Source organism: Leptodactylus fuscus, chromosome 2 (genome assembly GCF_031893055.1).
Source record: "Leptodactylus fuscus isolate aLepFus1 chromosome 2, aLepFus1.hap2, whole genome shotgun sequence".
Lineage (NCBI taxonomy): Eukaryota > Metazoa > Chordata > Amphibia > Anura > Leptodactylidae > Leptodactylus > Leptodactylus fuscus.
Genome location: NC_134266.1, coordinates 56613399 through 56640757, shown reverse-complemented (window position 1 = coordinate 56640757; position 27359 = coordinate 56613399). Strand labels below are relative to the sequence as shown.

The window sequence follows — 27359 nt, the reverse complement described above, 5'->3', positions numbered from 1 at the left end:
CCGCTTCACGAAAATGTGCCATTTGATCCCGTTTTCCAGGCTGCCATGTGCCAAGACACTATCTGAGGCGTTTATTAAAGAAATTGTAAGGTTGCATGGTCTTCCTGAGGATATCGTTTCGGACAGGGGACCGCAATTTGTGGCTAAATTCTGGCGGGCTTTTTGCAGCAGGTTGGGAGTTACACTGTCGTTTTCCTCCGGGTTTCACCCAGAGTCTAACGGACAAACAGAGAGGAAGAATCAGGATGTGGAACAGTTTTTGAGGTGTTTTGTTCGAGAGAACCAGAATAATTGGGCTGCCTTTCTCCCCCTGGCAGAATTTTCCCTAAACAACCATGATTCCAATGCCACAGGTACCACACCTTTTTTTTGCTCCGGTGGTAGACATCCTGTTTTCGGAGTATTTTCTTCCATTTCTTCCCCAGTTCCGGAGGAGGAGCTGTTTTCTAAAAAGCTGCAAGGGGTATGGTCCCGTATCCGAGAGAATCTGGTACGGGCGTCGCACCAGGCTAAGGTCCAGGCGGATCGGAAGAGAGGAGAGTTGCAGTTCTTCCCTGGTGAGATGGTTTGGTTGTCCACCAAGAATATCAGGTTGAAGGTTCCTTGCAAGAAGCTGGGTCCCAGGTTTGTGGGTCCTTTTAAGATCATCAAGATGGTAAATGAAGTGGCGGCGCAGCTGCAACTACCTAAAAGGTGGAAGATAAACCGGGTGTTCCATGTCTCCTTGTTAAAGAAAGCCAAGAAGGGAACGTCTCCTGTTAAGGTTCCACCAGTTTCTGAGTCCGGGGAGTATGAGATATCCCGAGTTCTGGATAGCAAATATGTTCGGGGGAAGCTATGGTATCTGGTGGCATGGAAGGGATACGGTCCTGAGGATAATTCTTGGGTTCTGGAGTCGGATATGTCAGCCCCCAGACTCGTGGAGAAATTCCACAAGGAGTTCCCGAAGAAGGATGCTCCTAGAGAATCCGGAGTCTTCTCCTTGAGGGGAGGATCCTGTTAGGAGTATTTAGGTTCATTACTTTCTTTCCTGGTTGATTAGTCTGTCCTCCCATTTGCACCTGGGAGGAGTGGTCTCTACTCTGTATTTAAACCCATGCCTCCCATGGTTCTGTGCTGAGTGTCGCTTTTACAGAGCTAGGCCTTAGCAGGAGGAGTAGGGTGTTATCTTGGATAGAGGTAGTTCCGTGGTTGGTTTTTGGGAGGTTTTGGGTGAACGAGTTGGTTTGTGTTTTCCCTTCTGTGTTCACCAATCCTCCCTCTGTGTAGAATTGACTGTGTGAGTGAATTGCCTTATCCTTTGATTTCTACTCAGTTTCCCTGTGTGTGTTTCCTAGTGTACGGTTCCTTCCCATATTGGTTTGGGGAATTCTTTCCTACATGTTTCCTGTGTGCTGCTTGTGTTGTTAGTCAGCGCACACCCTTGTCAGTCCCTGTCAGTAGCAGCTTCACTTGTTCGTTAGGGGTGACCCCCTTTAGTCTCCAGTCCCTAGAGATCTTATAGGGCATTCCTTCTCCCACTTCCCTCTAGGCCTACGGTGTCAGTGAGAGAGGAGCTGTCGGGGTCAGGCTTAGCCTGAGAACAGCCGACCTACACCCGTGAGGCAGGGACCGGGTTAGCTAGTGGGAGTAGTGCAGGGCGAGATTTTCTACTGGTATTCCTTAGCCCCGTTGCAGCTATCTGGACTGACATAACACGCTGTGTCTATAGTATGCAGTATAATGAATCTACCCATCTCATATAATTGATTTGTTCTTTGTTAGTCTCATAAAACACTTTATCTTACATGCTTACAGTGTTTGTTTCGTATTCTTGTATTTCAAAAAAATAGTTTTTTGGCTCTGGAATCCGAGGAAAGAGGAACTTACAAATCCTGAAAGAACACAAAACCAGCAAATATTATTTCTACTGTTGCTTCTCGAGAATTAGCCTGTGGCCAGTGGCTACACACACAGACTTGTAGCTGCATGACATCTCTGGTGACAGTTGTTGCGATCCATAGAAAAATATTGGGGACACTACAGTGCATGCAATAGTTAACAGGGATGATACAAATTGTGCACAAATTAATATCTTTAAAAATCAAAAGTTACACTTATTCAGGAAGTTCTATCTATATTAATGGTTCGAACATTAATTTAATCTATTGTTACCTTTTGTAGTGAATGCTTATTATGATGGTAAACGTGATTATAAAGAGAGCAAGCACCAAAAAAGATATCAGGATTACAAATTCATTTTTGTCAGATTTTTCTTGGGGTGCATCTAAAATAAAGGGAAAAGTGTTATAAACTAAAACAGCAACATGTGTAGTATAACGTAATGGATCTGTCATAAAAAAATCTGCGTTTTATATTGGAAATGATCATCACCAATCTAACTAGCTATCATATCAATCCGCACAAAAAGTTTTGCCAAGAAATTGATGACTAGGGTTGAGCGATCGGGAAAGATCGGATCCCGATCGGCGATCGAGCAAATTTCATGATCGGGATTGGCTGGAAAATGATTGAAAATCGGATTTTAAAAAGGATCTTGAAATCTCAAGATTGGCTCATCCCTAATTATTATAATATAATAATATATAATATAATAATAATTAGGGTTGAGTGGTCAGGATGGGGAAAGATCAAATCCTGATCAGCGATTGAGTAAATTTCGAGATCGGGATCGGCTGGAAAGTGATCAAAAATCTGATTTTAAGAACGATCCTGAAATCTCAAGATCGGCTCAACCCTATTGATGACCACTGGGACGAAGCAGGGAGTGGCAGTGTTATGCAACGTTTCCTGTTTTATGTTACCGTTATTGAAACAAATTCCATCAAAGTATTTTACCTCCAATGTTTTGCCCTGAACCCGTTTTATCAGGGGTCTATGAGGTAATGTCACTTGAATGAAAAATGGTTCACATGCATGTCTTTCTATGGAAAAGAACGAGGAAACTAAAGTAATCTCTCTGCCATATAGAAGTTAGAGGAATTGTGTGTTACATGTGTACCCCAATCCATTCACACAGGCAGCTTCTTGCGATCAGTAGGGTTCCCAGTGACTGCCCCCCCCCCCCATGTTCATACATTTATCATCTATCCTGTAGATAGGTGACAAATATTGTTTGTGTGAAAACTCCTCCAAGTCCAGTTGTTTAGGCTCCACTTCACTGACCATTTATGAAGTTAGATGGAGACTTCAGTGGTCTTCTTAGGACTGGTCAGAGTGTTTGCTTTTACTGCATGTGTGATGGGGGTTTTTTCAGCCACAATTTACAGCTTTTCCTAGACTATAAAACTTTACTTCTATTCTCTATTGTGCAAAATGGTGGACATCTACATACATGGTGATCTTACCCAGAGCTGTATCTGGACTTTCCTTCACTTTGTAGCTAAATACATAAAAATGTCTTGCTGGCATTCCCCTGACAACCAGCACCCGGAGCCCAAGGACCAGTTACCCCCCTTTAGTTACCCCCTTGGCTTACCACATGATATCGCTTCACTCCACTGGCCCCATTCTGTATTCATTCCACATATGTGTTCTCCTTTTGCTCTTACTCTGATCACATTTTTCTTTTCCAAGCTTAATATGAAATATGTATTGCTTATATCGGATGTTAACTCCTAAAATGCACAGATATATTATATACATATTAATACGACACATACTGTAAATACCGGGTTTCTGAAATAAATCATAAGCTAGTTTAGAGGGTGTAAATGGTTGTATCACTAGTATATGTCGGGGGGGTCATACTTTTCCTCTATGAGTATGCTAGTAGCAGTCAGTAATGGGAATTTAGTACAGTTTATGTGAATAGAGAAGATAGGCACTGCTAGTAACCTCACACACCAATGTCTGTCTTCCTGCCAGATCATGGTAACAAAGGAGAGATACTGTAATGATCAATGGGTTATCCCCATGTTGGTAAATTATGGACAAGATGGGAATAGCAAACCACAAGTCCCAACCACCAGGGCAGGACTTCTGGACTCACCAACCAATGCTGTTCTATGCTGTTTCTGTAACTTCCATAAAGAACAATTAGAGCTACAGAAACATTATGGTAACCATGACTGGCCAAGATGGGTCTAGCCCTTTAAAATACTTCATGAAGGCAGGGGCGCACCTCTAATGATGCAAAGTGAGGCGGCACTATCAGGAGAGATGGCGTGGAGGAGTGCTGGTCTGCATGCTCCCCGTCAGGTACATTGCTCTGCAAGTATCTTTACCTGACATAGTTCCTTCATATTCCTAGGCCATAGCTCCCAATCGTCCCGGATCAGTAGATCCTAGTGATCATGTCATGTGATCAGACTCTTGTGTGGGCGGAGCTATTCTGGATAGTATATAACAGTTTGGTGTAACACAGAAAGTATGAGTAAGAAGGGGGAACAGGGGGCAGATGTAGGGGGCAATTAAACTAAAAGCAGATGAAGGGGCAATTAAACTGGGGTAGAGGAAAGGGCAATTAAACTGGGGCAGATAAAGGGGGACATTAAGCTGGTGGCAGATGAAGGGGACATTAAACTGGTGGTAGATGTAGGAGGGCAATTAAACTGGGGGAAGTTGAAGGGGGACTTTAAGCTTGTGATGGATGCAGGGAGGACATTAAGCTGGTGGCAGATGAAGGGGGGGGGGGGGGTGACGTTCTGTGCACGGTTATCCTGGGTGAAGAAGAGGAGAGGGCAACTCCATCAAGGGATCGCAGGTGGTGAATATAACTTTTCATTTATTTATTTATTTTTTTAGCACAGTTGTGGGTATATAAAGGATCATTAGGGTAGCAGTATTAATGACAGGGGGAATCAGGGAAATAAAATAAAGGGATGGTTTAATTAAAGGGGTTGTCCAGGATAACCACTTTTTAATATGAGACCAGGAAAAGTGAAAGAAAAAATAATAAACCTACTCACCTGTCCTTTGTGCTCTGATGCTTCCTACCGCAGTCTGGTTCTGCTGCATTGGTGTTTTCTTGTAGCAGAAGTCCCCACTGCACATGACATGGGACGTTACAGTGCTGTGGGAACTTCCGCTGCAAGAAAACACTGGAGAAGCAGGACTGGAATGTGCTGGGAGACACCGGAGCACCTTCTCTGGCCTCATATTAAAAAAGTGGTTATCCTGGACAACCCCTTTAAGGTGGCAAATGGGATTTATTAACAGGGTTTTCCCAGCTCATTTTTATTGATGATCTATCCTTAGGACGGATTATCAATTAGAGATCATTAGACCCCCCCTGATCAGCAGTTTGAAGGGGACATGGCGCCTGGTTATATCACACACTGTCTGTCTATAGTGACTGTGTGATGTAGCTACAGTCTTGTCACATAGACGTGTATAGGACCAGGCTGTAGTTACATTATATGGCCTCTATGAGACGAATGACTCTGTGTAAACACAGAAGGGGTCACAGCACTTACACAGATACCACGGTTCATTCACATAGCTGATAAGTGGGGGTCCAGGATTTTTGAGCCCCAATGATTTTTCTATTGATAACATGGAAAACCTTTTAATTAGGAAATACCTGGGGCATTAATAATGGGCAGTATTTATACAGAGGATATATGGGGGCATTATTAATAGGGGGCATTATTTATACAGGGTACATAGGGGCATCATTAATAAGGTGTACTATATATACACGGGGTACACACTGACATTATTAATATAAAGATGCACTCTGAGGTATTATTCATTGTGGCGTGGTTATATTATATATTTTATAATTGGGGTAGTAGCAGGATGGGATGGGGCTTTGTGTAAGTGAGGACAATGTGTGACAGATGCCTGGAGAAGTGAGGAGCCAAAGATACCTCTGTCGCAAACTTTACAGAGACAAGTTACAACTGGAAGAAGTGGTCAGTCCAAAGGGAAGAGAAGAGAAATGTGAAGGATTTGTTAGAGACGTCTCCTGTAAGTCACTAAGTGTTAGGGCCCCTTCACACGGAGTTTACGCTCCGCTCATTCAGACACGTATACCCAGCTTTACATGCACTCCCATTGAAGTTAATGGGATGTGTTTTGAAGCACTCGTTTCTGAATGAGCGGAGCGTAAACTCCGTGTGAAGGGGCCCTTACTGCACTGTATACACCTAAATGATGGAGGATAAATACCTGATTGATGGAGGACTGTCTGCTGGGCCTGAGAATTGTTACCCCCCCCGGGAATTCAGCCTGACCGCAGCAAGGCTGAATATAGGCGTGTCGCTTGGTGGATGGATGAACCCAACTGGTTACCATATGCCTTAATGGGAGTGCAAAAGATAGCCGAAGTACATTACTCCACTATCTGCGGTGCTCCTAATAAAGAGAATGGGGGCCATGTGGGCTCATCCATCCCCCGAACAAAAGATGTGTGATGTTGTTTTCATTGTTAATGTTGTGTTGCTGATTCGTGTTGAGAATTCTTAATAACGGTTTTATAACTTTGTGTATATTGTGTGACAATAGCATCTTGGGAACTTAGTAGCATGTAAACTCAATTTTTTTTTTTTTGGTAGTTTCACCCTGCATGAAGCGTTGGCATAAAGGAGTGCTTAAAGTAATAAAGAAATGGAAAAAAATACAATAGAAAACTTTTCTAGTCTAAAGCGAGAACAACTGAAACTGGTAGTTTCAATAATGCTTTAAGAAATTATGGAAAAAACTTGCTTAGAATTGATACTTTACTCCAAGACTGTGAGACTAAAGTCACTTTCAAGATGTCACTGAATGTTTTCTTTGTGAAACATTTAGTCCAAGAGAGGAGAAAACCCAACTACTGGACAGTCCTCAAACTTTCCTCATCTCACGACAAGTGAATCACATCTGCTTTCGTTTCTCCTTGTAGTTTCCTCAGCATACAGTACAAGTGCTTGAGATACATGAAAATCAATAACAAGCCCTGAATTAGTTCCTTTCAGTTTTGTTGAAACTGTGGTGACATATGTATAAAACCACCATATGATTGTAACTAGAGGGCAGAAAGCCAATGCTTATCTCATAAACATAATCCCATGTAAGCGACTAACATTTCTAGCTGATCGTATTGTTATAAGATACAACACTGTGTGCCCCTGCACACAGCATTATACCCCATAGTGGCCCCTGCACACAGTATTATGCCCCATAGTGGCCCCTGCACACAGTATTATGCCCCATAGTGGCCCCTGCACACAGTATTATACCCTGTAGTGGCCCCTGAACACAGTATTATACCCCATAGTGGCCCCTACACATAGTATTATGCCCCATAGTGGCCCCTGCACACAGTATTAGGCTGCATAGTGGCCCCTGCACATAGTATAATGCCCAATAGTGACCCCTGCACACATTATTATGCCCCATAGTGGCCCCTGCACACAGTATTATGCCGCATAGTGGCCCCTGCATTCACTATTATGCCCCATAGTGGCTCCCGCACACAGTATTATGCCCCATAGTGCAGGGGTGAACCTGCCCCTTTCGCCGCCCAAGGCGAACGACAGAAAGCCGCTCCCCCCCCCCCGGGAGGAGGGGGCGGAGCGGAGGGGGCGTGGCGGAGCGAAGGGGACGGGGCTAAGCGAAGGGGGCGAGGCTTAGCGGCGTTCGCAGGCATGGAGAGGACCTGCTCTCTGCCTGAGCGTGAGGGGAGGCTGCTGGAGCAGCGCTACTCCAGCGGCCTCCCCAATCCACCGCTCAGTGCTAAGCCAGTCTAGGACAGCTTGTCCTGGACTGGCTTAGGTAAGCAAAAATGCCGCCCTCCCTGGGGCCCTGGCATAGCGCCGCCTGAAGCGGTCGCTTCAGGTCGCCTCATGGGAGGTGCGGCACTGCCATAGTGGTCCCTGCACACAGTATTATGCCCCATAGTGGCCCCTGCACACACTATTATGCCCCATAGTGGCCCCTGCACACACTATTATGTCCAATAGTGACCCTTGCACACAGTATTATGCCCCATTGTGGACCAACCATGAACAATTATTATACCCTGGGGTCTATTTAGACCCCAGAGTATAATAATCGGACACTCAGGATAGGATACAAACATAAAAAACAATGTTACTTACCTCTCTTGTGCTCTGGCGCACTCCCCACTTATGTTGTCCATCTTCATTGATAGAAGAGACGTCACTTGAGCCAGGCTTGCATCGCAACAGATATGGATGCAAGCCCGGCCCACGGGATGTCACCAAGTAGGCCTGAAGCCTTCCGGAGCCAGGAGAGGTAATTAACAGAGTTTTTTATGTTCCCATATCTCTCCTAGCCTTCCAATCATTATACTTTGGGGAGTCTGGAAAGACCCCAGAGTATAATGCTAGCAGTGTTTGTGGGGTTGGTGGGACCGTGGCCTTACTTACCGATCCCGGCTCCTGCTCACAGCTGCCTCTGCGAAAGGGGAAGCGCAGGTGGCCATGATCAGGAGCCAGGATTGGTAAGTAAATATGGCCCGTTACCTGCTGGAGTTACTCCTGCAGGTAACGGCCTATTAAAAAACAATCCAAAAATCCGCAGCGCTAGCAGCTGTCCTGTTGCAGCTGCTACCGCTGCTATCCCTGTAGTTACACCCCTGGATACAATGGATACAGAAATATAATCATTTATTTTCCAATTTCTATTAATCGATACTGCAATTTTTCCAGCAGCGCTTTTCACAAAAAGTCTGTAGAGATTTCCTCTCTGGACTTTCTGTGAAAAGTGCTGCTGGAAAAATTGCAATGCGTTGCTGCTGCAATGTTTCCAAAGCGCTTTTTTCCTGTGGCCTGCTAAGTGGAGCCTTAGATTGCAGAGTTACAGAATGGATTAAAAAAAATTAATGAAAGAAGACATTCTGGTCTTTCTCATCACATATGAAATTACTGCTCATTCCACCTCCGGTCACATCAGTGCTCCACATCATCTGGCACTGGTGAAGTTGAGAGTAGAGATGAGCGAATAGTGAAAGGTTTGAAGTTCGATATTCAATTCGAGTAGCCCCTCAAAACTCGACTGTTCAAACGAATATCGAACCCCTTTATAGTCTATGGGGAAAAAATACTCGTTTAGGGGGAAACCAATATTCGACTCAGGAGGGTCGCCAAGTCCACTATGACACCTCAGCAAATGATGACAACACCTTGGTAATGCAACTGGGACAGCAGGGGAAGTATGTCTGGGGTCATCTAACACGCCAAAGTTCCTGTATTACGCCACTAATAATGCGGGAGCTGACTTTTCCCCATAGGAAAGCATTGGCCAGCGTTGATTGGCCGAATGCCGTACAGTGTACAGCATTCGGCCAATCAACGCTGGTTCTGCTGGAGGAGGTGGAGTCTAAGATCGGTCCACAGCAGTCTCCGTTGTGGTCCGATCTCAGATGTAGCAGAGTTGTCAGAGCTCTGTACATCTCAGATGTAGCAGCGTTGACCGCACAGCACTACATCTCTGTAATAGCAGAGTTGAGTGGGAGCTGACTTTTCCCCATAGGAAAGCATTGGCCAGTGTTGATTGGCCGAATGCTGTACACTGTATAACTCTGCTACATCTGAGATCGGACCACAATGAAGACTGCTGTGGACCGATCTTAGACTCCTCCTCCTCTGGCAGAACAAGTGTTGATTGGCCGAATGCTGTACACTGTACGGCATTCGGCCAATCAACGCTGGCCAATGCATTCCTATGGGAAAAAGTCAGCTCCCGCATAACACAAGCTGACAGGGATCCCAACTAGCATATAATGGGCTGCCACGAGATAGCTCTTTGGGGCTCTATTTGAGTAACATTCCTACCTAAATAAAGGTAATCCCTAGCTATCCCTGCCTGTACATCTATCCCTGTCTCACAGTCACATAGTTCACAGTCTCATATGAACCGGATCTGACATCCACTATTCGTCTAAAGTGGAGGTCACCTGATTTCAGCAGCCAATGGCTTTTTCCGATTTTTTTTTCGATGCCTCTGTTGTCGTAGTTCCTGTCCCACCTCCCCTGCGCTGTTATTGGTGCAAAAAAAGCACCAGGGAAGGTGGGAGGGGAATCGAATTTTTAGTGAGTTTGCCACCCAGTGTTCGACTGGAATCGAACATCTCGAACAGGCTAATATCCGATCGACCATGTACTCAATCGAATGCTGTTCGCTGATCTCTAGTTGAGAGGGAACAGGAAGTAGAGACTGGAGTGGCACCTGGAAAGCCGAACAATAGGAGTGGGTGAGTATTGGTGAGGTAAGTACTTCTTTTTTTTTTCAAATGTTTCATTCCTTTTGTAAATTGAAACATTACAATTAAAAGTAACATACAGAACATAATATTGATTATAGCAATCATTTCTCAATATAATCTAAAGCAGAAATAGCTGTGTACTTGTTAAAGGGGTATTCCCATGTACATAATTATTTTAAAATTTGTAGATAATTAAAAGTTAAACATTTTTGAAAATATACGTAATTAAACATTTTGCAGAGTTTTAAAGATTTTCTCTAAATATCTTGTGGTCACAGTCTGTTGTCTTGAACGGTTGCCAGTGGATAAGACCATAAATGCAGGAACTTTCTAAGGTCAGAAAATCAGCCATTATGTGCTTATTGTGGCCGGGATATCTTCTGATACATGTAGTGTCCCTTCCTGATACCCCATCTACAATAAGAAAATCATAACTGGGTTCCTGACAAGACCACTGGCAACCGATCAAGATAACAGACGGTGAGCATTTGCAAAAATGTTTAACTTTTAATTATGTACAAATATAAATATGATCATGTACATGGGAATACCCCTTTAAATACCAGAAAAAATAATATTATAAAATATAATATTCCTCAGTCCCACAGCAAGAAAAAAAAAATCAATATACAAAAAAGAACAAATACAAAGAAAAATAAAAACTCAGTATCAGAACGTGAATGCAAATTTTGCAATATAATGTTGTTAATTAGTACAATATGTACTATGTCAAAAACGTGACTGCCAGGTAACTCCATAAATATGGAAGGAGGCCTGGATTCCAGTTTATTGTGGCGTACACCTCACCAGAAGGATTACCCCTGTTTACTCTTTTATTTTACTGTCCTGTACTTTTATGTGAATCTTTCAAACATGACTCTAACTATGAAGCTGGGAAAACATCCAGAAGTTGGCTTTTATCATTGCACCATCAGAAAACCTAGTGTCAGTGCCTTGTTGACATGCAAAGAAGGTTTCATCTGGTATATACAACCATTACTAATATACCAATATTGGTTAATATACATATATATCTGCTGTTAACATCCCACCTTCAGTGTAATACAGTACCTTGTTTTTTTCCATTTGGTATTGAAAGCATGACTCAGGCACGGTATAATGTGTATAAGGACGCTTCCAGCTTAATATCGCATACTCTTTAGAATAGTTCACTTTGAGGTTTGTTGGAGGATTGAAAATTTCTTTAAAAATAAAATGTGTGTAAGTTATTAAAAGTCAACACAGGTAGGGATTTTCTACGCTTAAGTCTAGTCTGCAAATAAAGTTAAAATATTGTTTTATGGAAAATTCTGCAACTTTCCATACAGGTATAAAAGGGGCTTACCTAACCCTCCCCCCGTATAAAGTTAGCAATCCCCCAACACTAATTCTGGAGAGCAGCGGCACTTGTACGGAGAATATTAATCATATATACATATAGTTGATCTCTGCAGAGCATAATAAAATCCCGTATCTACTCGAGTATAAGCCGACCCGAATATAAGCCAAGGCCCCTAATTTTACCACAAAAAACTGGGAAAACTTATTGACTCGAGTATAAGCCGAGGGGGGGGGGGGGGGTTATGCGGCAGCTACTGGAAAATTTCAAAAATTTAAATGGCTGGAGTTTTTGGGTGCAGTAGTTGCTGGGTGCTGGGGAAGAGGAGGGGGTGTTTTGGTTGTCTGTCTGCCCCTTCCCTGAGCTTGAGGACTGCTTCCCCCCCCCCCCCACTTGGAATTCAGCCTGGCTGAATATAGGGTATCTGCAGTGCTCCTATTAACCCCTTTCCGATGGAATAGGAGCACTGCAGATCCCCTATATTCAGTAGACCGGGCACTTTCAGACACAGGGATACCTAATGTGTTTGTGTTTCACAGTAATTTTGGACTTTTGTGTCTATTCTAGGGAAAGGAGTGATTTAGAACTTTAAATTTTTTTTATTTTCTTAAAGCTTCTTTTTTCCCCCACAATTTTATGGGAGATTCTATACATTGATATTGCTTCTGGACATAGATCTCCCCCCCCCCCCCCCTAAAAAAAAAATTTGGCTTATACTCGAGTATATACAGTAGTTAAAATGTTTAACATGGCTACTCACCTCTACTGATCTCCCCTCACTATGTCCTGAAACTGCCCAATCCTCGCTGTTGTCTTCCTGCGTCCAGTCCTGGCACATAGGAAACACAATTATTGGTGCCCCAACCAATATTTGGCTAATAAGGACGCATTTCCTGTGTGCAGGCTGTGTCAGGATGAAGCAGCAGGGGATTGCTCCAGGTGAGTAGCCATGTTAATAATTTTATCATGCTCTGCCAACGTTAAGGCTAAGGCCCCACAGGGCGTCCTGCAGCAAAAAAAGCACTGCGGGAAAAACCACAGCGGCAACGCAGTTCTTCCCACATCGCTTTAGACAGAAAGTTTGCAGAGGTTTCCTCTACAGTCTTTCTGTTACAATAATACCTATGGGGAAACCGCTGGCATTTCTGTAGGTATAATGGACATGCTGCGATTCCCAAAACTGCACCAGTTTTGGAAATTGTGGCATGTCTGCACCATGGTTTGTACTGCAAAGTGGGCATGGGATTCGTTAAAATCCCATCCACTTTGCCCTGACTATAAAACGCTGAGATTTTTAAATCGGAGTTTCTGCCGCGCACAAATCACGACATTTACATCTTGTGGGGCCCCGACCTAACAGTATCTGAGCAATATTCCCCCTACAAGTGCTGCTGCTCTCTAGCATCTGGATTTCATTACCCAAGAGAGTGGCAGTCAAGGTTAGCAAGGGGATGGTTTTTACCATGATACAGCCCTGTTATGTACACCCTTGAGGTCTAAAACTCCTCACAACTGAGAATTTGTATCCAATTTAACTGTATCCAATTTAACTAATTTTCACTCACATTAATTTAGTAGAATAGTATGAAGAAGGATACAGATGGAAGACAAAATGACTGCAGGATTCTGCTATGTTCACATCTCACCTGGTATCTGCCCATTGTGAATCCATCCAAAAAAAACAATGGATTCATCAAAAAAACAGAGACAAATGGTTACATATCGCATATCGTAATCCGCCTTTTTTGCCGGATTGGTCAAAGGGTTTGTGTCAAAAACTGTATTTTTGTGTCTGTTTATGGAGGGTACAATTTTTTTTTCATCTTCATTCTAAGTATGCCCAGGAAAGAGTGACGAGAGAAAAATGGATTGCAAAATAGACGGATTGGATTGTTATGCGCTGGTAATCCACTTGTGTCCCCCTTCCATAGACCTCAATGTTAAAAACAAAAAAAAACAAAAAATAGATAAGTTGCTGTCTGTCATGTGTCCTTATTTTTTTGACAGAGCGAAAGTTTTGCAAGTCTGACTTTCATCTCTATCCAAAAGAGTGGATACATGGCAGAGATGCTGCAAATGCACCCCTGAGGATGGCTTTAAAAACCCATTTAAATTAATTGAATCCCCTGGGACAACTGGTACTGTGTGTAGCATCATACAGGTGAGTTTGGGAACCAGATTTGTCTTGGCCCCGGCAATGTTACCTTAATGCCCTGATAACTGCCTTACTGGAATGTGACTAAGCTGCTTAAAGGGGTTGTCCAGGATAAACTATACATTAACCCCTAAAGTAAACCCCCTCCCCCTGCCTAACATCTAATTTACTTCTATTAAAAAGAAAATCTTTAATTACCCATATCCCTGGGGTGGTCATGTGACCTCAACCAGGAACACTTTCTGATAATCCGGTGATGTTCCTTAATAACCACTTCCGAAACAGAACATCAATACTACTCTCCCCAATCTCACCTTATCAATACTTACCTTCCTGTCCAGGAACAACTCCTCTCATCTTCCTCTCTGCATACGCTTGTGCAGTCTAAGGGCCTGTGCACACGGAACGCGAGTGCATTTTAGCAAGATACACTTGTATAGAATACACGTGTTAAAATAACACTCCCATTGACTTCAATGAAATCTTTTACACGTGTAAAAAAGTCAATGGGAATGTTATTTTAACACGTGTATTCTATACACGTGTATTATGCTAAAATGCGCTCACATTAACTCTGTGTGCACAGGCCCTAAATGTGCCTGCAACTCCAGCCTGCACACAGTGAAGGGGAAAGGAGGAGCCGTCTCCCAGAGCAGAAAATAGGTAAGTATGGTGCGTTGGGGGAGGGGGTCAAGAGTTGGGAAGGACTAGTAGTGGGTGGGATAACTTAGGTAGGGAGATGGGGGGGGGGAGCTAGTAGTAGGCGGGATAGCATAGCTAGGAAGACAGGGAGAAGGGTGTAATGGAGTGAGAGAGGAGGGGAGCTGAGTGAGAGGGAGCTAGTGTGGAAGGTACACGGGAAGCTACACAGCAGAAAATTACACCATGCAAACAAATGCAGTGGATACCAGTAGGTCCCAGAGAAGCTCAGAAATCACTCAAAACCAGCTGAAGGTATATGGATGTACTTATTAACCCATTAATAGCACTAACAGACATGTTTAAAAAAAAAAGGGTTTTTTTTTGCCCATAAAACCCCTTTATGGCTGGGAGCCCCATGTAGCGTAGATGTTAAGATTTGGCTGTGAAGGAACCTCCGAGGCAAAACCCCCAGCATTTTACAATCACTGCAAAGTGTATGGGAATCTAGCGAATCTCAACTACACATAGCAGAAAAATACGTGCAGCAGAATCGCTGTGATTTCCAAAACCGTCAATGACAGTTCTCTTATCTGTAAAATGGAAGAAGTTCAGCAGAGGAAACCGCTGTGGACACTATGTGGAGCCTTAGACTAAAAGACTATTAGGATAGCAATAACAATAATGGTCTGCCATACCTTTCTCTGCAGGTGTGAACTGATCTCTTATCACATGACCCTCAGAACCTTTTATATTCAAAATCACAGTCACAGCCTGAAAATAATGTATGGTTAAATTGTGAAAGAAGCAACTGCCCGTCCTATTTTCCAGATCATATACATATTGCTGGCAATTCATGATGGTTGTGTCTTGCCTGCAACAAAGCAGAATATTCCATCAGAGTAAAGTCAGAGATGCTTAGTGGGGAAATACGTAACTGATCTTATACTTACATTACAGAGAGGGTGTACTCCATTTTATCTGGTACATTTTTACCAAAGGTCCATGTGCATTTCATGGTTGCGTTGTAAATAATGCACTGAATATTTTCTGCCGTCTTATTCCTTCCTGTGACATGTTCTGCACAATACATTATTACATTCCCTTTATTCTGTAGCTCTTAATATATCAGAATGTACATCTCATACATAGTAACAATTAGAGATGAGCGAACACTGTTCGGAACAGCCGTTCCGAACAGCACGCTCCCATAGAAATGAATGGAATCGGCCGGCCGCCGGCAAAGTCTGCGTGCCAGGTGCTTCCATTCATTTCTATGGGAGCGTGCTGTTTGGATCGGCTGATCTGAATAGTGTTCGCTCATCTCTAGTAACAATCCAAACAATGAAACCACAATGAAAAACATGTAAAAAGAATGCAACAAAAAATACGGCAAAAAATGCATCATGTAAAACACTGGGTCAAAAAACTGTTTCCTATTTCCTGAAACAGATTTTTTCAGCTTGCAAAAACTCTGTGTGAACATACCCTGACAGTGCCAGTAGGTTTTAATACACTGTCTACTAATAAGTAGAGATGAGCGAACAGTAAAATATTCAATATTCGATATTTGATTCAAATAGCCCCTCAATATTCGACTATTAGAACGAATATCGAACCCCATTATAGTCTAGGAAAAAAATGCTCATTTCAGGGGATCCCACTCTTCGACTCAGGAGAGTCACCAAGTCCACTATGACATCCCAGGAAAAGATGCCAACACTCTGGAATGCAACTGGGACAGCAGGGGAAGCATGCCTGGGGGCATCTAACATGCCCAAGTCACTGTATTACGTCAGGACTCAGGATCCCTGTCAGCTTGCGATATGCGGGAGCTGACTTTTTCCCATAGGAATGCATTGACCAGCGTTGATTGGCCGAATGCCATACAGAATACAGCATTTGGTCAATCAACGCTGGTTCTGCCGGAGGCTCGTCTGTGAGGAGGCGGAGTCTAAGATTGGACCAGAATGGAGACTGCTGTGGACCGATCTTAGACTCCGCCTGATGCAGCAGAGCTGAGTGTGCAGCAGGGTTCAGCGCATCTCTGATGCAGCATAGCTGAGTGTGGAGCAGGATTCAGCGGTTCTCCGGTGTAGCAGTGGTTCTCCAGTGTAGCAGTGCTGGCCATGCGCTCAGCTTGGCTGCATCTCTGGTGTAAACGAGCTGAGCACACGGCTAGCTCTGCTTCATCTCTGGTGTAGCAGTGCTGGCCGTGCGCTCAGCTCGGCTGCATCTCCGGAGTAGCCAAGCTGAGCGCACGGCCAGCACTGCTACATCTCGGCATAGGAATACATTGACCAGCGTTGATTGGCCGAATGCCATACAGAGTACAGCATTCGGCCAATCAACGCTGGTTCTGCCGGAGGAGGTGGAGTCTAAGATCGGTGCACAGCAGTCTCCATTCTGGTCTGATCTTAGATTCTGCCTCCTCACAGACGAGCCTCTGGCAGAACCAGAGTTGATTGGCCGAATGCTATACTCTGTATGGCATTCAGCCAATCAACGCTGGTCAATACATTCCTATGGGAAAAAGTCAGCTCCCGCATATCGCAAGCTGACAGGGATTCCGACAAGATAGAGCCCCAAAGAGCTGGGTGAGTGACATTCCCACCTAAATTAAGGTAATCCCTAGCTAACCCTGCCAGTATATCTATCCCTGTCTCACAGTCTCATATGAACCGGATATTAAATCCACCATTTGTATAAATTGGAGGTCACCTGATTTAGCCAGCCAATTACTTTTTCCGATTTTTTTCCATACCTCCGTTGTCGTAGATCCTGTCCCACCTCCCCTGGTGCAAAAAAGCGCCAGGGAAGGTGGGAGGGATACACATTTTTAGTGCGTTTGCCTCGTGGTATTCGATTGGAATCGAATACCTCGAACGGCCTGATATTCGATCGAATATCTATTCGATTGAACAGTGTTCGCTCATCTCTACTAATAAGTATTTGGACACTCTGTAAAGTTTGGCAGAGATGGAGTTATGGTCTGGGGGTGTTTCTCCTGGCATGGATTGGGACCCTTGGTCCCAGTGCATAGAAAACTCAACACCGATGCCTATAGCACTAGAGTATTTTAGATAACAGTGTGCTTCCTACATTATGGCGGTTCTATGGGTCGGACCAATGTTACTTCCAGGATGACAATGCCAGCTGTCATGCAGCGAGGTCTACCATGGCTTGGTACAGTGACAATCAGGTTAACCGACTGGACTGGTCTGCCCAGAGCCCAGACTTGAACCCTAAGGGGTGCAGCGGCCATCCAAAATCGGTGAAAGAATTTACCTGTATTCTCCAAGCCGAATGGAATAAAATATCACTAGCTATCATACAACGACTTGTGGAAAGCATGCCCCGCAGGGTTGAGGCTGTAATTGCCGCTCGTGCCACTCGGACCACAGGTGTCCAAATACTTATTGGTAGACAGTGTACTCTAACATACAGTATGCAAAAAGAATATTTTGAGAAGTATATCTTTAGTTTCACTTATATACATTTACTAAATTTATATACAGATGAATGATGTTCCATCACATTACCTGGCTTGAGACAAATTTTAGATTTGTTTCCACACTCCTCATTGTTAACAACGGGGACCACCTGGGCACAAACTGGAACGGGGAAATCATTTTGCAGAATTATGGCTACCTCTTCTCCACATACCTGTTCCTGCATAACAGACAGTAATTGAGACTAAAAATTGTTTTCACAAAAACACCATGTTCCAGAATGTTTAGTTCATATGGGGCTCTGTAATAAATTCTTTGTATCACCATCCAGGTTAATCCATACAAAATTTCTTTGCACACAAAACTTTATTCTACAACAGAATGCCAATGGCAGAGCCTTGCACATGTACAGAGGGAATTGGAGTCCCTACAGCTCCATAATACAGATCAGTATGATTTCTGCATGCCCTTGTATATACTTTACGCACTTGGTACTCACTGGTTATACTGGGATTACTGTATTGTAAAGCGTAACTTTGTAAAATCAACGCTACAAATTATTTTGGCCTACCATTAGCCTCCTGTGTATGGGCGTATACAGTCAGATGGAACATTGTTGCACAATGGTAATGGTGTAGCACCTCAAAGGGAATGGCAGCACTGGGACAGTTCCTATAAATTTATCTTGGGCTATTACCAGTTGCAGATACGTATATGTTGTGAATAGTCATCTCATTATTGTCTGATTATTTCTCAAAATCTTAGGTGATGTTTACTAGAATGATAGAACGAGAGCGTCTTATTTTACCTTATTAAATAATTTTCTTACATGATTCAAAAATACTAAAATTATTAATGTGTCATTTTAAGCTGTGATATTCTTATCCTAGCCGTCATGGCAGGTATGGTATTAATGCTATGCATACCGCTGTTGTCCTAAAAATGGGCCTATGGTAGCTAAAACTAACCCCTGAAATCAGTCCAATTGAAACATGGAGGGTTTTTCTTGTAACTCAGACAAAAATATTTGAGAAATTCAAGAGTGACCAGTTATGGCCTTGTACACTATTACTGAAAAGAGGACAAGACATAATTATTAAGGTCTATATTGTCTGCTCTTGCTCTGCTATTCTCTATAAAGTAAACCTCAAATGAGATATTGACTACGACATAGATAAACAGTAAGACTCAGATAGATAGTCCATAAATCTGATACTAAAATCAGGCAAAACGATTTTACATGGACTGATAGCCTGTCCTAGTACTGCTATTCCATCTGTGGTCATTTTATAAATGCAACTTTATTCAACTTTATGAAACTTGTTTTCATTTTTTGTCCTGCTGGGGAGCTTAACCTTCCAATTTAGTGATCGCTTACATAATACTTTGGAATACTCACAAACTGTCCTGAATTTGCTGGGACTGTCCAGAATTTTTGGAAATGATAAGCTAATGGAGTATATAAAGTTGAAATATTATTTTACTGTGCTCATCACTGTCTAATTGATTCCAGATATCATTTTGCACATGTCTCCCCCCCCCCTTTTCCTGCACATGTTGTCCATGTATCTTGAACCAAAGTTCTTTATCTTGTTAGAGTATTCTGCATTTAGCACTGTACATTTAATATGTGCATGCATCATATGGTATGGTAATTTTTATGAGAAGTGATGCCCTAAAGGCATCCTTCCCATTAGGTGAAAGCTAGTTTTAAATTTTAAGGCCTGTTAATATGAAATAACCAGACTTAACACATGCTACACAGAAGTCCTGTGAGAGTTTTTTCGGCCATTATTTATTTCACTTCTCTTTCACACTAGAAAGGTACCCTAGATTGGGGATCATAACCAAATTCTACCTCAACAAAAACATCCCTGAAAAATGTCCAAGCCTGAAAAGCTTATAAAACTCTGTCCAAAAAATGGGAAGGCCAAGCTGTTCTGGGCAGTCAGGGTGGGGTCTTAAAAGTCTTTAGTTTATGATTGCCAATGTTGGATGGTATGGGATATATAGAACAGATGTGTTCACCCTTAGCTTTAATTTGTTTAAGGATTCCATTTTCTTATTTCACAATTAAATACAACATAGATAAGTGCTAAGAAAACCCTTAACATTATGATTGGGTGGTCACGCATAGATGCTTATAGGATTGATAACATGCCATTGAGTGACAGAAGATTAAAAAAACTGGACATTCTTTAATGACAGATCTGGTTAGGCCCCTTGTTGCCATGGTAGGTTATCTACACTACATTGCCAGCAGGGGACACTGATGGGCTGACAAATGAAGCACCTCTCTCTGTCATACTCCAATTGATCTTTTCAGACATTTGCAATTTCTAGTGTATGGTTAGGGGATAATCGTACACATCAGGGAGAGTGTGTGTCTACATAGGCAGTACGGAGACTTACAAGGCATTCCTGCTCCGCTAGGGATTCTGGGTAAAAAATATGCAAATCTATTCTCCAGGATGTAATTAGGAGAACAGTGCCTCTGTATGCTGCCCTCTAGAGGGCAGCCTCCTTAACATCATGCATGACTCAGTTACTAAACCTATTATCATGATGCGGATTTAATTGCCAAATTAGTATTTCTATTCCAAAAGGAACAGATTCCCAGTGTATGGTTAGGTCTGGATAAACAACGGTGAAGGGAATAAATAGAAAATATTAAAACAAAGAAGATCATGTAACACAGGAAGGCTTTAAGTTCTCAGGAAGTCTTTGACATTGCCATACAATAAAAACTAACTTACATCCGCTTCAAATTCGGAATTTAAGAAGATTCTATATGAAATGTGACTGAATTTTTCTATGGGAAAGTCGCACTCCCAAATCAAAAAAGCTTCTTTGTTCCTGATTCTCAGGGATAGATTTTTTACCTCCAAGTCATATTCAAGCCCTGAAAGAAATTTGAATGAGTAGTAATAGTAATTCCATTTCCATTTCTATATTTTTACATATTTGTAATTGTCAAACTTAGTTTATAAATTTGGTGGATTTTTAGCCCACCACACATTTTAAAAATGCAAAAAATGAGAAAAGAAAATACCCAGGGCTGTGGCAGGTGGAGACGTCTACACATAAGGTGAGTTTGGTCCAACAAACTGATGCTTGGTTCCGCATGTGGACCCCCTGAACGGACTACCGAACGCATTTGCAGCAGTGTGCAGTGAAAGCACACAGACCCCATAGACTATAATGGGGTCCGCAGATCGTTCGAGAAATAGAACCAGCGTAGCCCCGTTAGGAAAGGTAAAACTCTTCTTTATTTAATCCATGAAAAAATGTAATACACGCATGTGAAAATATAGAAACTGCGCCAGACTGACGCGTTTCGGATAATGGTATCCTTTCTCAAAGTCTGGTCTGAGAAAAGAGACTCACACAATCTCCTATGTAGGGCCACAATCTCAACGTCATGATTGACAAGTGAGTACAGGTGTCCGATCTTATACCGGCTCTACACAGGGAACAATACATCATGAATACAAAACAAACACATAAAAACACAAAACAAAGTTTATAGTAACAAAGTTGCACAAATAAAAACATGATAAAAAACTTTAAGTGAAGGAATAACAAGGATAGTCTGTGTTCTATTAGTTTTCTTACCTGTCAAGGAAAAAACTCGGCAAGACGTACTGGCTAGCTCCGATAAGCTGCTGCCAGTACTATCATATAATTTTCTATCCTAATTTGCCCACACTAAAGATGAACATTGCAGACGTAAATGACAAAACTGCGCGTGCGCAGAAAACCGAAACATACGCTCATATACCAAATGGTTGTGTGCCAATACTAACACTTCAAATCTCCATACAAGTTTGCCCTCACTAAAGATGAACATCACAGACATAGATGACTTAATTGCGCATGCGTAAAATATACTGGAGCGTGCATTCAAAACTTGGTGGCTATAATACAAAATGTATCACACGTAACTCTATACTAACCATAGACCAGCCTCAAAATGCAAGGTAAGTATTAAACTGCCATGAAGAGAAAATATGCTAACCTATGGAAATTGATATTAAATATTGTATCTATAAATGTTTGAATGCAAATCTACTCTGATTGTGAGCTAATATTCTTTACTAAGGGCCAATGCCTATTCTGACAAGATGGAAAACTATATAGACTTGGGAGAAAAAAACTCCAAAATTGGACAAAAATCAGACATGATAGATATATGAAACGTCATTGCGTTGATTCATTCCATCTGGAAATCGTGTACCTATTTTCAAGATCCAGAAAACTTCACGTATCCTCACCAATCTTTCCCAGTCACCCCCCCCTAACAGGGCGTTTGACCCTTTCTATTCCTTTGAATGTAAAAGGATGGACAAGCCCATTGTGTTTGTGATCAAAATGTCTCGAGACCCCCGTGCTCCTGAAATTATCATCCCTACCTATACTTGAGATGTGCTCTGCTATACGCACCTTTAAGGCTCTAATAGTACTACCTATATAATGTACCCCACAGTCCGTGCAGGTGATTAAATAAATCACATGATCACTACTACAGTCTATATGATCCCTGATAGTGAACTGTGTAGTACCATCTGTAGTCCTGAAGAAAGTAGAAACGTCAGCAAACCTACAGACCCCACACCTACAATTGCCACATCTGTAGAAACCTAAAGAGCGGAGCCAAGTGGTATTATTGCTCGTATCAGTGAATAGGCTCCGGGAGATAAAATTACCAAGGGTTTTGCCCCTTCTAGATGAAAAATTGCAACCTGTCGATAAGATCTGTTTGAGAATGGGGTCCTGTTTTAACAGAGGAATATTTTCTTTTATGATTTTAATTATCTTGGGATATTCCATACTGTATCTAGTGGTAAAATTAACCCCCAAACCCCTATTCTCCGACGTAGAACTGCCGGATTTAAACAACAGATTTTGCCTGTCCGTATTCATGGCTATTTTGCGTGCCCGTTCAATTGTCCACTTGGGGTACCCTCGTTGCTTTAATCTAGTGCTAGTAATCTGTACTTCTTTACAGAATGCCTCTTGTGTAGAACAGTTACGTTTAACTCTCAAAAATTCTCCAACTGGCAATGCTTTTTTAGTGCTATTTGGATGTAAGCTGGAGGCATGCAGAAGCGTATTACCCGCCTCCGGCTTGCGGTAATTCTCAACATGAATTTTACCCGTATCCTGATCACCTGTTAGTCTAACATCCAAAAAATGTATACTTATACTGTCCACATTAAAAGTGAATTTTAAGTTATAGGGATTCCCATTGATGTAATTAATAAAATCTATGATGTTCTCTTTGTCCCCCTTCCAAACTAACAGTCCGTCATCTATATATCGGCCATACCATTGGATATGGCCTCTATATGGATTATGATCACAGTATAAGTATTTTTCCTCCCACCACGCCATCACGATGTTAGCCAGCGAGGGGGAGAAACACGCACCCATGGGTGCTCCTCTGGTTTGCAGGAAGAACTGGCCATTGAACATAAAAAAGTTATGATGTAACAGATAATCAGTAATTTGTATGACATACTCATTAAAGTCCGGTTCAAAATTGGCATATGTATACAAATAATACGACAAGGCATCAAGTGCCACATTGTGTGGTATTGAAGAGTACAGAGCTGTGACATCACAGCTCACCCAACTATATTCCCCCCTCCACTGAAACCCATCAAAGATTTTTAATATTTCTTTGGTATAATGGGGTCCGTGTGCTTTCACTGCACATCGTTTGCAAATGCATTTGGTATTCCGTTTGGGGAAGTCCCCATGCGGACTCCCCCGAACAGAATACAAATGCAGATGTGAACGAGGCCTGAGGCTAACAGTGTGGAGATAGTACACGTGGGAGTAGGGCCAAGATGGCAGCCTTACTAGTCACTGTGGCTTGGTCTATAATTTCTTCACATATATCTATATAATAATAAATCTGCTGGTATTCCAATACTACAGAGGACTTGAAGGTGTATGCCGTTTTCAGAATAGACAGACTTATTCTCAGAACTCTCATAGAAGTTAATGGAGAGAGTTGCACACGCATAGCCACTGATCCACTCAGACTGCAACAATGGTGGTTGGCCGACCTCTGTTCTTGACATGAGAATAACTCTTTAACAAACTATACCACATTAGCAGGAAATTCAGTTAGTGAAGGGATGGTTCAATGGGCTTGAGGTTGTCTGCCCTTACAAAGTTTGGGCCTTAATCATGCGACATGGTCAAAAGAGAGTTCCCACCTCAGCCTCTCCTGAATGCAGTGATCAGCATTATTCCTGACTTTCAAATGGTTGTATGGCGGAGATCAGAGGTTTTGATTATCTCTATGGTTAGAATGGGACTGCAGCTGTATATTATAGCCATTGCCCTGTTTCTGATCATATGGCACTTGTTCCTCATGGGGTGACTACCACTCAAGACAAGCATTGTCATCTCCACATGTTAATAGTCATTTTAAACAATTCTTAAATCTGTAAAACGTACCATGAAGATTGCAGCACAGATGGAAAGGAACGCACTGCCATATAAATATCAGTAATATTCTAATACGCATTTTCTGTCAATCTGAAAAAAGACAAAAAATATCTTTATTTTATAATTTTGCTCACATCATATAGAACTATGTGGCTGCTGGGCATTATAAGGATTTCTATATGAATAGAAAGAATATGGGGAAACTAGTAAGCTAAAACTAATGTGAAACTACACATAAGATGCACCATTTTTAAGAGATTCTACTCATATTCAAGACTTGGCAGAAATGTTCTGACTCTCCACATGGGGTAACAACAAATTTATGGTCAAATGTAAGATTTTTACTCGATATATTTTCCCCACAAGCATGTTAAAGGAGTTTTCCCATCTTAGTTCTGCATTACTTTTAGTTAGCCTGCTGAGGTGTTGGAAACCCTGTTCTCGCAGTTAAAGGGGTTGTCCACTTTCAGACCAATATTGAGAGATAAATGTTATGGTTTGTATAATAAAAAGTTGCAGAATTTTCCAATATACTTTCTGTATCAATTCCTCACAGTTTTCTAGATTTCGGCTTGCTGTCATTCATTCTGTTACTTCTAGTGGATAAAACTCTAGTCATGTGATACACGGTCTATGGTCATGTGATGAGCACACAGGTGCACAGCTTGTTACATTCACAGCCCAATATTCAGACATCTGCCTGGCAACGAGTTGGGCACCTTTATGCTCATCACATGACCATGGACCGTAAATCACATGATCATGGTCAGACTTTTATCCTCTAGAAGTAACAGAATGAATGACAGTAAGCAGAGATCTAGAAAACTGTGAGGAATTGATACAGAAAGTATATTGCAAAATTGTATATCCTTTTATTGGACAAACAATAGCATTTATTTCTCAATATTGATCTGAAAGTGGTCGACCCCTTTAACAATGGTCTCAGATTTGGGGCCTGAACCTATAAGTCACTTATATGATATGATCTAGATGCAAACACCCTTTAGGATATGTATAGTTTTTAGATATGATAATATAAGATGATAATGCCGGCAGTTTCCCCATAGGTATAATTGAAATAGAAAGTTCACAGAGAAAACCTCTGCAAACTTTCTGTCTAAAGCACTACATTACATGAGAAAATAAACATGGCTCACCCACAGGATTCTCCTGGCCACATGTAGGTACTCAGAGGAGGGTGCACAGAACGTCAGTGGTCTCCAACACCAAAGCAAAATTACTTGACTTCATTCATAGAATCCAGGATCCAAAGAAAACTTAAAGCCACCTTCTCTAAACGCTAAAATCTAATTGTGAATCTGTTGTGTGTTTCAAGCTGAGCCCTTTAAAAAGTCTGGGATTCCACTTATCAAGTCAAGTAATCTCAGCACTTTGTCTAAGTTCTGCTCTGTGGTCATTGCTTTACGGGACTACTTTAGTTTTTTCCTTATTAGAATATATTGTGGTTATCCAGTTTAGCTGAAAGTGACGTTTCAACTGTGAAATTTCAGTATCGTGTAATTTCCTCACTAGACATGCTGAAATCAGAAACTTATTGGAATGTCGTGGTTAAAGACTAAAATCAGACAAAGGGTTGTGAATGATATACATTAGATTCAATATGAGTGAGGATAATGGCTGCTTAGGGCCTTATCGGAATTATTTAGGATTTACATGTTTGGCACACTTAGGCTTTGAAGATTATGCCATTGTGTAGATAGATTTTGGGAACTCTTCCTACATTTATACTATACTATACTATACTATACTATACTATACTGTAAATATATACTGGTATCCTACTAATATTATAGTCCTACTAATATTATAAATGGGAAAGTTTGTGTGTTTGGATGTTTGTTCCTCAATCACGCAAAAACGGCTGAATGGATTTGGATGAAATTTGGCACATAGACCCCTGAGTAGAATGATCAGAGGCCCCGGAAAGATAAAGGAACATAATAAACGTGTTACTTACCTTTCCACGCTCCGGGCAGACTTCAGGCCTAGTTGTGTGACATCCTTGACGTCACATGACCGGGGCCTGCGTCCCGGGTCATATGACGTGAGTACGTCATTAAAGAAGGCCGACACCGCCAAAGACTGCAGTGGAGTGGGAGATAGGTAAGTGACAGTGTTTTTTTATGTTTGTATCCCCCCGAGTCTCCGATTATTATACTCTGGGGTCTTTTCAGACCCCAGAGTATAATGATTGTTTATGGGTGTCCTTTATGGGACATAATACTGTGTACTGGGGCCACCATAGGGCATAATACTGTGTGCAGGGGCCACTATGGGACATAATATGGTGTGCAGGGGCCACTATGAGGATAATACTGTGTGCAGGGGCCACTATGGGGATAATACTGTGTATAGGGGCCACTATGGGGATAATACTGTGTACAGGGGCCGCTATGGGGATAGTACTGTGTACAGGGGCCACTATGGGGATAATACTGCGTACAGGGGCCACTATGTGGACAATACTATGTACAGGGGCCACTATGGGGCATAATAGAGTGCGCAGGAATGCTTCAAAAGTGCAAACGTTCAAAAGTACAAATGCAAACTATTACATTTCAGTACAAAGTTGTTTGTATTATTGAAAGCCCAGTAAAGCCCCATTCACACAACTGTATTTTGCGAGTCAGTAACTGTCCACAATTGTGGATCCGCACAGTATTAAGGTTAAATTGCCGTGTTGGTACTTTGCGATAATTTAGCGGGTATTGGGTTACAGTTTTGGCACTCAGTTTCTAAAAGGTTCCCCAACACTGCCTTATAACATGTCCACAATTTAGAGTGCTCACCCATTGTTCCAGGCCACCCCTTATGTCGCAACTCTAACTGACCTGTGTCCTCAAATAATGGTGATTCTAATCTTGAAGGGAGGGGGGTTGGGGAACCAGTGATCTACAAGCACCCAGAGACTTCTAAAAACCTCAGTAGAAATAAACAACAGCATCTGTCATTTTCTCCCAGTAGACTCGCCCGTTATACTTCCATTTGTCCTCTGGGGGATCTTTTTAAATACAGTATAAAAAAATAAAACATGTCATACATTTTTAGTCCTGCAGTTCTACATTATATTATGTAGCTTAAGATTAATTTAAAGCTGCAGTCACTATATACCATGAAACGTATCTAAAATACCAC

At 42.1% G+C, this 27359-nt stretch overlaps 1 protein-coding gene across 1 annotated transcript; it reads right to left on the bottom strand.

Annotated features, from left to right (window-relative positions):
- Positions 1-1783: 1783 nt before the first annotated feature.
- On the bottom strand, positions 1784-24282 carry LOC142196161 (interleukin-5 receptor subunit alpha-like). Its single transcript, XM_075266385.1, has 9 exons — positions 24213-24282; positions 20498-20643; positions 17832-17961; positions 15243-15369; positions 14988-15163; positions 11228-11358; positions 3479-3617; positions 2155-2266; positions 1784-1874 (listed from the first exon to the last, which is right to left on the bottom strand). The coding sequence occupies exons 1-9, from the start codon at positions 24280-24282 to the stop codon at positions 1784-1786; spliced, it is 1122 nt and encodes a 373-aa protein (XP_075122486.1).
- Positions 24283-27359: the final 3077 nt, after the last annotated feature.

Coding starts and splice junctions, on each gene's coding strand:
- LOC142196161 (XM_075266385.1), bottom strand. CDS start 24,282: ATGCGTATTAGAATATTACTGATATTTATATGGCAGTGCGTTCCTTTC. Junction 20,644..24,212: donor TCTGTGCTGCAATCTTCATG/GTACGTTTTACA, acceptor AATTTCTTTCAG/GGCTTGAATATGACTTGGAG. Junction 3,618..11,227: donor ACCAAATGGAAAAAAACAAG/GTACTGTATTAC, acceptor TGTGCATTTTAG/GAGTTAACATCCGATATAAG.